Raw genomic sequence first — 12,222 nt, forward strand, 5'->3', positions numbered from 1 at the left:
AGGAAGCAAATACTTGCATTGCTATGTTAAGAGACCAGTTTAAAGAAATTTAAAGCAAGGGACAAGAAAGCCAGTCTAGAATTGAAAGAATCCAAAGAAAAAATTTCAAAGTTGGAACACAAGAACTAACTAAACTAAGAAAATTAAAAGACCTCAATGCAGATCTAGATCTAGAATAAAAAGTAAAGATAGATGATGGAAAGACTCGAAAGAAAGATCTCATTAGAGATGAATCAAAGGACATGTCAAAGAATGCTTGGATCACAAGATTTGAACTAGAGATGGCATTGGAATAATGAAAAGCGATTGAAGAAAATTTCAAGGAAATGATTAGGAAGAGTTCAGAGAAAAATGAGAAACTAGAGCAAATGTTGAAGAAGATGAAGGAGAAAACTAAGGCACGTGAAAGCAATACTATTTTGGATCATTTACTAGACATACAAAAAGATCACAAAGACAAAGGTGTAGGGTTTAACGATGAATCCTATTTTTGACTTGTGTTATTATATGTAATCGATGAACATTCATAATGAGTATTTTTCTCATTGTGTGGTACCAAAACTTCAATATGTTTTATGAAGAATACAATTAATATGTTTTTATCAACACATATAATACATCAAACACTTCTTATCATTGATCCCCAACGGATAGTTCCAATCACCTTTTACAATAACCCCCCGTATTGTCTCCACGTGCCAATGTTCATAGTTTGGCTATTATCTTTGTCTAGACATAATAGGTTGGCATTTTAGACAAGTAGTTTATTAATATATAACTATTTGTTTATTTACTTGTTATAAAATTTTAAGTCATTCAAAGGAAGATAATCATTTATGAGCGATTATTATTTATAACATTGTTTCAAGAATAAGTTTTTGAGTATTCAATGGAAGAAAAAATATATTACTAAATAACTCAATAATTTGATAATTAATTAATATTTAACATCATCAGATTTCCACAATCCATTTGTAAATAAGTTTTCTGGATTCGATTGTGTGTGTTTTTTTACCATCAACGTTTCGGATCATACTACATGATCCATCATCTGGATGTGAAAGAGTAGGATAGTAGAGATATGCAGACAAAGCTTAACTCAAGAGATATAAGAAGAGAAGTGGAGCTCTTGATGGTAAAAAACACTACGTTGATGGAGCTTTTCGGATCATACTACGTTGATGGTAAAAAAACACACACAATCGAATCCAGAAAAGTTCTTATTTAATTAATATTTGTTTATTATTTAATAAGTATTTATTTGTTAATTAATAAATATTTATTGATAGATTTATACTTATTTATATAATATATATTATTTATATATTTAATCAATTAGTCAATTATTAATTATATATGCCATTAATTAATTGATTTATTTATTAAATACTAATTGCATATAGGGGATATCACACATGGAGATATGTGCAAGAAATTAGAATGCTTAAATTGAAGCAAGAAGTCTCAACTAAACTAAGTCAATTATGAAAAATAAATAGACATGGGAAGAGAACAAAGAAATTAAGAAGTGATGGCAGTGTTTTTGAAGGAATTGAGATTGCTCATTGAGAAATACAAAGGAATTAGTTTCATTACAAGGCCTCTAAGTGTTCTTTCTATGATGAGAGAAAGAGGTTGAAGAGGATAATACAACATAGGGTCATTGCCAATACCATGCCTAGAATATTAATATGAATTGTGGGCACTAGAAGAAGCATATTGTAAGATATGTACAATGCGTATTCAATTCTTTCAAGAATTAATGGAACTTGTGTTGTGCTTTTTCCAAGAGGTGTTGCAAATTATGTTGTTTGTGTGTGTGTGCATAAATATACACAAAAAATGAATTCTTGTATTACAACATTGAACAGAAAAAGATAAGATTTTCACATTTACAACAAGAGTTTCTCATGAAAGAAGTCTAATTTGATAATACCTAAGCCTTGGTCCCTATATGCAATCACTGTTAACATCTTTGCAAAAATATTTGATTCTAACTTCAACAAGCCAAGCCAAGTCAAGTCTTATAAAAAGTGCTTAGCTGCCAATAAAGATGATATGTACTCATGAAATGTGATGTTGCAACTTTATTTCCAAAAGAAATTAAGCATTCCCTAGCTATGCATATCTCCTTGAGGAGAGCTCCTTCCTAAGATAGATAGGCACTAAATAATTAATATATTCTCCTTGAAATGAATCCCAAAATATCTTAGAAAAATGGACTTTGCGAAAATCATGATCTTAGGCCCCCTCACTTCCAATCACTTATTCAATCATGGAGCAAGTTCATATGTGCTTACAATATCATAGAGATCCTTGATACATAGTGGTATGTTGTCACACTAAAATGGGTTATAAAGGAAAATATTTGGAAAAAATCTTGATTGTACTTGATTAATCTTGAATCCTAGAGCTAACTGACTTTTTCTTTGAGAAATTCCCAATTCAAGAAAAAATCGTTGACCAATCATTGACTTGATTTTCAATGGCCTTTGTATTTAAGGCACATTAAAATCATAGTAAAATCCCTTAAAAATGTTAAAAGAAAAACATAAAAAATATTGCAAAACTATGAGACCCTACAAAAATTTGTGAAATTGCTGAATCACTCAAAAATATCGTTGATTCTAGGGCGGAAGTGAAGTCAATGCAGAATTGGCATGGAAAAAAATTCTAATTTGGTCCCCTTAGTTCTCTTTCTGACTTCTGGAAAACCTTTAATGGAGGAGCAGGAGGAGCAATGACAGTAATCAACAAAATTTGAAAGGGCCTTAATTTTCTTAAATTATGGGGGGCATGTTAGAGAGTCGAAGTAGTTGATGCATTTCTTCTAAATCACATCTTAATATGAGCTCTTTGCATGCCTTGCCCCACAAATTCCAATGAGATCAAATATATAATTAATCTTATCCTCTAGTCCTCGCTTTAGATTGAGACCTTCCATGCAACCTAGAGTCAACAAAGGACTCATGTCCCTTGCTATGCTTGAGAGATAATGCTTTAGACATCACTTTCAGGACACATTGTCCAGGTTGTCCCTCCTGGGCTCCTTTGCTAGATTGACTGTTCTCTACGGTTCCGTTGTGGGGAACCTCTTTTCTCGATATTGACTTGACCTCAATCGAGAATGCTCAAATCCTTCTTCTTTGACACACTATTAGATGCCATCAGTTCACTCACAACATTATTTTGGATGAGTTCGGGGCTCATCCCTTCTGACTTGGGGTAATCTTTGATCTAGTTTAGTTTCTTCACCAACTACCGAGCTTCGTGGACTCTCTTGATGAGCGTTACAAATACTCCTACTTGGCCTATTGCTCTTTTGCATCCATTGCCGACTCTGACCTTGATGCTAGAGCTCGTTGTTGGTATACATAGGCTTCTACCTTGTTGGGCTCGATTGGATTGAGATTGATCGCCTCCCCCCTTTCCAGTACTCTTTGGATGTCCCTGCTCACCTTCCCTCTCAGCAAGAGCTGAATGACCATGTTCGACTTGACATTTATAGATAGTACATTATCTCAACTTGGTGCAGTCTCACGAGTGGTCTTTGATTGAGGATGGTTTTCTTTGCTGAGCACTTTTTGGACATCCAGGATAGTGTCATTGTGCACCACCCTTATTTGTCTCAATGCTGGAATCATGCCATCCACATCTCCTTGGGTTCTTTCCGTGTCAGCTCTCATTGGCTGCGTATCTAGATTGACCACCAAATGATAAAGCCGATTGAATCTGCCGCCTCTGTGCCCTATTTGAGGTGAAGACTAAGATTCACTTTATCTTTCAGTGCCTTATCTACTATGAGATTAGAGGGAGGTATCATTGCTTGTTCAGAGAGTGTTGCTCTCTTACATCCTTCTTCGACTACATTGATCAACAATGCCTTGCTCGTTATCTTTAGGAGGCCACATAGCTTGTGACCACACCCCACAGGCTCTCTCTCCCTCGAGCCAACTGCCAAGCTTCAGGTCAGCTTATCACTTCCTTTTTCTCACTGATGTCCCCTACCCAAGGCTCGAAGTGGTGGCTTGACCTTCCCACCTCTTGTCATATCAGGTGTGTGAGGTCTTGCAATGGTTTACACATGGTAGCGTCACTCTACTTCCAACGATACTCTACGGTGGCCTAGGGACCTTCCTTGCATGGACCCTATCCTTTGGTGCTGGACTATTTCCCGCTTAAAAAGGATCCTTAGTCTTCTTGGACAGTCTGTTGCTTTTCTTTATGTTCCTTCTCAAACACCGTTTATTGCTCTTGTCGGTGGCCGTTGCCCTTGTTGTATGTTTTCAGTCCCTTAAACCCTCTATGGTCTCTTGTTGGACATTAATAAATTTATTTGATCTTATACTCTAATATTAAAATGATAACTATTATTCACTATTATAGATGACTCTTTAAGGCGGAAGCAATGAACTCCTATATTTTATAATAAATATTATATAGTAGTTTTAAAATTGAAATTATTATTGACTATATATATATATATATTTTAGGCAAATCACTACTATAGCGATAGTACCCTTTATTAACGAAATGATATCAGTACATGAAATATGTAAGAGGTAAGAAGCAATGAAGATGCCAAAGGACCATAAAAGCCATTAAACCCAACCAAACAAAAGAGGGGAAGGCCACAAGATGAAAAGGAGGAGCCATGTCCCAACAAAGTGAGGGGGAAGACATCACAAGAGACATCTAAACAGAGAAGAGAAACCCAATAAGGCATTGGGCAAAAAGAAAGAAAGTAATATGAAGCGACCATAGAGGCCCAAGCAAAAGAAGTCCAACGAGAAGGAGTGATCTAGGACAAACCAAGAAGAATAGAACCACCATGCCTTTCCAAGCATCCAAACCCCAAACACACAAGATGACACGAATCGAAGACAACAAAAGCAAAAAGATGACCCACAACCCAAAGTAGGAATGATCCAGTTGAGCTTGCCCCCCATCGACAAACTCATTTGGGTGCAACCATCAGAAGGAGGCACAAACCGACCTTAGATCTAGTGAGGTATGATTGAAAGATGGGAGCACCATTTGACTCGCAAATTCTTCCTACTTCTGCCTATTTGATTTATGCCCAGTTTTCTTCCTGGGAGGTTCTGACTTGATTACCTTGGCAACAACCGATTGTGAAATTGATCTAGGTTCGATGATATCAAGCTCATCCATGAAGGTATCCTTGGAGAACTCGACATCTTCAAAATCTTTTATGTATGAAGGAAACCACTGGGATGGAGACAAAGCCATTGACGAGACCTAGCCATAATTGGCATCGTTAGTCCCATTGGGCCCTTATTGACAGTTGCAGAACAATGAGAGTCCACATTCGTAGAATTAGTCACTGTGTTGTTTGGATTATCTGCCAAGGGGGGCGATTGCACTTGTAGCTTAGAGGCATAGATTGGAGGAAGAAGCTTATGGTTGATAGCCGAAGGAAGAGGGGGAAAAGTGGTAGATTGGAGATCGATCTCCAAGCCGCATGATCTAGCACCATTAATCAGAGGAAACTGGAGAGTGGAAGAGTCAACCCTGTCAAATTTCTTGGGCATGCACCTCGAATTGGGGGAGCAGGGCATTGAGCCTCATGATGCTTATGGGTCCTGCAACGAAGGCAGAAAATGCTATCATTCCCCAACTCTACTGTTTGAAGCTGAACCCTAGTAGATGATGTGAGACAAATAGACGTCGAGATCTGATGGATAGCTAAAATATGTAATCTAGTCATGTGTGCAAAACCATTAGGGCCTATGTCAATATCAATCACCCTTCTAAGAGCATTGTCAATTCGATCAAGAACATCCATCGACCAGAATTCAAAGGGGAGGTTGTACAAATCAGCCCAAATGGTGGCATTATAGGGCTTAGTAGCAACTGGATTGAGAAAAAGGGACCCATTCCGAATGAAAACCGCTTGAGCATCAAAAGATTAGAGTCGAGTCTTGAGAATGTTATCACAGGCAAGCTGCGATGGGAAGATAACCAGAAAGAAATGTTTGGGGAAAAAACATAGAGAGGTATCGTGGCCCCAATGCTTCCAGTCCAATTTTGAATCTTGGAGCGGTGCTGATGTTTCTCGAGGATTTGTGCGATGATTGGCTTAGTCTTCAACGATGCCACCTTTTTGTCAACCAGATCGGTCACCTCCACCAGCAGTGATGGCAAATCAACGATTTTGCACTCAATGAACTTGGGCAGAGCCATCGTTCATCCACTTTTCCTTATATATATATATAGCATAGAAGCATGATACGACAAAAAATCACACAAATATATGTGATGAATCAAGAGTTGGCATGTGCAGCTATTAATTTGTGCTCAACGAACTTGGGCAGAGTTATTGTTCATCCACTTTTCCTTATATATATATATATATATATATATATATATATATATATATATATATATATATCATAGAAGCATTATACGCCAAAAAATCACACAAATATATGTGATGAATCAAGAATTGGCATGTGCAGCTATTAATTCCCCCTAAAATTGGGGTTGTTTGGTTGACGACTTTCGATGCTCTTGTTTTGTGATATATGAAGTGATTTATTGGCAAAAAGCTACAGTTTATCGAGAAAAAAATTGTGGTAAACTAGCAAAAACCCTAAGAGACTAATAGGAAAATCCTGCAAAAATGTGATGTAATTCTCTATGAAATCAACACACGATGCTGAAGATGCGGTCGAGAAAGTTGGGTTGAAAGTGCTGCAAGGTAGGGAAATAGCATGGGAGATGAGCAACTACAAACGGAATTTTCCTGTCCACATTGCATATATTGTATAGCTTGATTGATACTATTTCTTTGTTAGCATTGGTTTTGTTTGTATAAATTTCAAATATTTAAATTGTTGCAATATGAAACAAAAAAAAGCCTTGACAAAGCTCCCTTATTTATTTGTTGGGGGATGATCTAAATGAAAAGGATGACAAAGTTTTTCCTTATTTATTTTGGATAAAGCAAAGAACCCTACAATAATCATTTTAGGTTGTCAAGTATGACATATAAGTTCTTAAGATTAATGAAATTGCTAGATATTCAAAATCCGACTCTAATTTATACTAGTATAGATATCTTAAATAAATCTATCTAAAGAAATGCCAATAGATATCCACTCCAAAATTATTAAACTTTAATTTACGACAACCAAAATTGTTTATATTTCCTATATCTCCATTTTTTTCCAACCAACTTTAGTTTTTATTTTAATTTTGAAAAAAAATTGATGGTTTATATCTTCAAAGGTTAGAAGTTTAACAAATATTGTATGTGGTGTTTATTAAATATTAGTTTTAAAAGTATATTGTCTTTATAATAAAATTAAAAAAATTGTCGTGTAGATGGTTGTCAAATTTAATCTAGAAAGATAAAACTTAACATTAACAGAGTCATGCCATCCCACTCCACCCTTTCTGCCATTGTAGAATGCCTATCAGCATTAATTAAATAATTCATGCAATTCAGTGTCTAAGCTCAACATAGATAAACTTGTTTTGGTATATACATGTGTATAGATCACCTCACATGTGTATATCATGCCAACTTTATATATAATTGTTTGTGGAGTATATATAATAAAAGGAACTTGAAAGAATTCTAGAAAATGAATTCTACTTATATGAATATGAATATTTTCTTTTATTGACAATATTTTGTGAAGAAAGCTTCATTCTGATTTTGAACAATAAGAAAGCCCACATCATATTTTGGTGCTACTTCAAACGGTAACTTGATTGAAATTTATACAAACAAAATCAATGTTAAATCTTTGAGTCCTCCAAGTTAAAATTATATCAGGAGGTTGTGCAAGTGCTATAAATCATTTATGTAAGTTCTTTATCATCTATGCTATGTAAATGCCCTTTAATTTAGAAAAAGTACTTTTTGACTGTTTTTCTTCAATTTATCACATTTTTTTTGTAAATACCATTTTTTCAAAAAATCCTACTCCTCGGGTTTGCCAATTTATTCCCCAAATGATTTATGCTTCTATATTGCAGTTTTTTCATCTCTCATTGCTTCAGTTGCTGCAATAAGGACCTAAATCCTGAAACTAAATTTTTGAAAGACAACTTTTGTGGATCAAATTCAGAAATTTGTTTGCATAATTGCCAGCTCTTAATACTTTTTGAGCTCTGTTCAAATCATGCTATGTGCGCTACTATTGCTGCTTGATATTTGAAAGTCAGCGCCAAGAAAGTAGTGGTTTTGGATTTGATTGGTGTTTGTGGCCCATGGCAATATTGGACTTAAAATTACAAATGGAGAAAATGGGGAGCATTGATCTTTAACAATATACAAAGGCACATGCTTCCCAAAGGCCAACCTAGGGAAAAGCAATGTTTTACTTCTTGATCAATACTTTATTTAATTTAGGTTATATTTCTTTGTAAGCTGATTCTATGGTCAATTTTCTTCACATGGCAATATTGGACTTAAAATTACAAATGGAGAAAATGGGGAGCATTAATCTTTAACAATATACAAAGGCACATGCTTCCCAAAGGCCAACCTAGGGAAAAGCAATGTTTTACTTCTTGATCAATACTTTATTTAATTTAGGTTATATTTCTTTGTAAGCTGATTCTATGGTCAATTTTCTTCACATGGCAATATTGGACTTAAAATTACAAATGGAGAAAATGGGGAGCATTAATCTTTAACAATATACAAAGGCACATGCTTCCCAAAGGCCAACCTAGGGAAAAGCAATGTTTTACTTCTTGATCAATACTTTATTTAATTTAGGTTATATTTCTTTGTAAGCTGATTCTATGGTCAATTTTCTTCAGGTTGTTGACACAATGGCTAACAAATGTGTAGTCTTAGTGGACCAATCAAAACTTGTGTCTGGGCTTGGACTGAACTTTCCTTTGCCAGTAAGTATTCTTTATATCGGTGCTCTCTTTCATCAAGCAGTGATTTAATTTATTTATTTCGTGCAATTTGTAAGTTGAAGTGCATAAAAGGATCTGTAGAAAAATCATTTAGTTTTGATTGAGCACAAACTTATACGGATAAGAATATGCTTCTAGATAGGGTGTTTGTGAATGGAGTCAAATAATTAGGGGACTAATTTATGGTCAGATCATGCTATCTTAATAGAGTGCATTTTGGAAAATAAATAAATAAATGCAGTCTGTTGCCATCATCATCTGGGTTAACAATTTTCTGGTAACCATAATTCCCTTCTGTCAAGTCCAGCTACCTTAAGCAAGTTTAATTTATGTTTTCCCTCTCGAATGCTCAAGATGTTGATCATTTTCTGGATGTGTGCTTGATTTTGTTGAGTAGTATAGCGCTGAACTCTGTTACATGAATAACCATGATATTTGATTTCTGACCCAGTCAAACAATTGAGTCAGATATCTTACAGAGAAAACCCGTTTCAACATAATTTAATAATTGCAAAAATTTAACGAGTCACTTTGAAGAGTGAGCATAGTTATAATACAATCTATTTGAATGACTTACGATGTATTGAAGTCATTTCTTTGTTCTGGTGATGATGAATGAGAATGCAATTTTTTAGGATTGAAATTTCTTGCACTTATATTTGGAAGTAATCAATTCTTTGATGGTTTACTCTTTCTAGGTTGAAGTTCTTCCTCAAGCAATATCGCCTGTTCTTCGAAAGCTTGTCAGTCTTGGAGGAGGTTAGGTGTTTCTCTCTTGGTTATGGTCTTACACAAGCAAAATATGTGATTCATATTTTCATTTTGTTTTAGATTACACCCTTATTGCTACTAAAATGGAGTTCAATTTTCACAACACTGAAATATGGATTGCAACAAAAGGCAAGGTTTGTGTTGCTAATGTCTGTTTTATACGGAACTAACATTTGTTGCCTTTGTGCAGTTCCTGAAATTCGCAATGCTCTGAGGAAAGATGGGCCTGTAATTACAGACCTTGGGAATATGGTGGTTGATGTCAGGCAAGGAATTATCTAAATACTGTTTGTTTCAAATCTTAAGCTTAATGTAAAATGTTGAGGCTTACATCATTTGGAGCATTGTATAGTTTTGCTTCTTGATTTTTATAATGCTTATATGCACTTCCCATATTTGAAGACAACATGGATTCATAAGCCTGTGCATTTTACTTATCTGTAAGCACATTCCTATTGCTAAACTAGTTTGAATTCCCTGAGAAAATATGACCAGTTCATGCAGGCAGATGTGAAGTTAGCAGTCATAAGACCATGTATTTGTATGATAAATTATAGAAAAATGTGAATATAATGAAATCACATTTGTTGTGACATTGCTACCAGGATTTAACCATGTAGTTTTTTGAGTCAAACTAAACAGAAAGAAGAAAATTAATTAGGTTTGACTTGAAAGACTACACAGTTAATTCCTGATAGCAGTATCACAATTTGACTTGCTGTGGAAAATATCTGCTACTTATCACGTTTTTTGTTCTTATTTATGCTCTGTAATTCCAATGGAGATATTTGTCTACATTAAAGTACTTAATAAATTGAAATTGGACTGTTAACCTTTTAACTGTTTCCTTTAATAAAACTCAACCTTATATCCCATCACATTTCTGTTGTTGAAATGAGTTGTGTTTAGAATTGTAGATTTCTCTGTCATCTAAAATATAAGCTGTTATTCTTTCCGAATGATAGAAAACATTTCCTAACTGAATCAAAGCTTCTAAATCCATTCTTAAAAATATTTTGCTTTGTATTAAATTTTAATCGAGTTGACAGGTGTGATCTTTTCCTGTTATCATTTTATCAGTTGGAAATTTTTTTCTATCATTATTCAAGAATTTAAACTTATTTTGGCAAAAAGTCCATACGTGATATTAGATGATGTCTAATTTTTTGATCAATATTTTCAACTTTTTTGTGAACTTTCTTCAAATATAGAGCCATGTTAAGTCATGTATGTCTATTTAATAACATATGGATGTCCACTTTAAATTATGTTGCAAGAAGAATCTATGAATGGGACATAATTTCTCTAGGCTAAGAGTACCCGAAATTCCGAATATAGCTATGTCGGTTTTATATGTACTTAGTTCTCTTCTGCATGTTAGTTTGTTGATTGGCATCTGGTATCTCCTTTATGTTAAAATTATGCACTCATTTCCATTGTTGAATTCGCAGTTTTCCTGAAGGCATAAAAGATCCTGCCAGCTTAGAGCAAAAAATAAACCTGATACCCGGTGTCATTGAAAATGGTAAATTTGCTTTCTATGGAAGTTGATTCATAAATTATGTCATTTTCTATTGGCAACTGCATTTAATATAACCTGATCCCATGCTATGTAGGTCTTCTGACTGGAGTTGTTAACTCTGTTTTGGTGGCAACACAAGAGGGGGATGATATAACAGTTATAGAGCTAGATGAATTTGTCAAGAGTATGAAGAGTCTCAGTGAAGAAAACTCCAAACCATAAACCGTTGACGGTTTATGATTGTTATAATGATGAAGGGGGGCTTATTAACATAAACATACAAAAACAGTTTCGTTTTTGGTTAATGGATGATTGTTGTAGTCTAATTATGGTTGGGCGATTTTCATCATCCAATTAACCAAGAAATCGTGTTGTAAATACAGCAATAAATTTTAGAAATAAGTACATGAAGCTTGCGCTTTCAGATTGTCCACGGGGACCAACCAAGCTTTGATCAAATTCTCAAACACTTATGAATCGTTGCACAGGTGCAGAATATAATCTGCATCCAGTTTTCTTTGCGCAGATGATTGAATCAGTTACCAATCTGGAAAGTTGGGACCTAGTATTTAAATTTTTGTCAAATTTTTATGCTGCTTTTTTGTTTTGTGCGGTTGTTTTATTATCCTATACTTATTTTCGAATCTATGCTTATTTTCGAATCATCCTTTTTATATATTTAATGGTGGACAACAATGCTGTCTTCATTTCCAGAAATTTACCACAAGGCTCATTTCAGACATCCCCGAGGGTGGACTTAGGTTTTAATTGTGCAAGTGAATCCAAATACTGATGTCTCCAGACATGAATATACTATCTGTCAATTTGAGGACATGAAAGTTTGCAAAACATTGCGTAAAAACGTCGCTAAGTTGTTGGGATAACGTTCAATCATTGTAAATTCGTAATTGATTACACTATGCTGATCCAAGATGCTGCTTCTTGCTGCATACTAAATTCAGAACGATCGAATGCAAATTTGTTGGTTTCAACGCCTGTTTTGCTTTGTTCTGTTAAGGGCAGAC

General features: G+C 34.7%; 1 protein-coding gene across 1 annotated transcript in view; it reads left to right on the forward strand.

The window, feature by feature from the left end:
* The window catches only part of LOC149534063 (uncharacterized), a 107,967-nt gene extending 96,163 nt beyond the window's left edge, over positions 1–11,804 (forward strand). The window contains exons 6-10 of the mRNA XM_089805618.1: positions 8,800–8,886; positions 9,603–9,663; positions 9,866–9,941; positions 11,127–11,200; positions 11,292–11,804. Coding sequence (XP_089661744.1) covers positions 8,800–8,886; positions 9,603–9,663; positions 9,866–9,941; positions 11,127–11,200; positions 11,292–11,419 — 426 coding nt within the window. The 3' untranslated portion in view covers positions 11,420–11,804. The remainder of the gene's footprint in view (positions 1–8,799; positions 8,887–9,602; positions 9,664–9,865; positions 9,942–11,126; positions 11,201–11,291) is intronic.
* The last annotated feature ends 418 nt before the right edge of the window (positions 11,805–12,222 follow it).

Source organism: Cupressus sempervirens, chromosome 10 (assembly GCF_028749045.1).
Source record: "Cupressus sempervirens isolate cs-2001-9-10 chromosome 10, ASM2874904v1, whole genome shotgun sequence".
In the NCBI taxonomy this organism is placed as follows: Eukaryota; Viridiplantae; Streptophyta; class Pinopsida; order Cupressales; family Cupressaceae; genus Cupressus; species Cupressus sempervirens.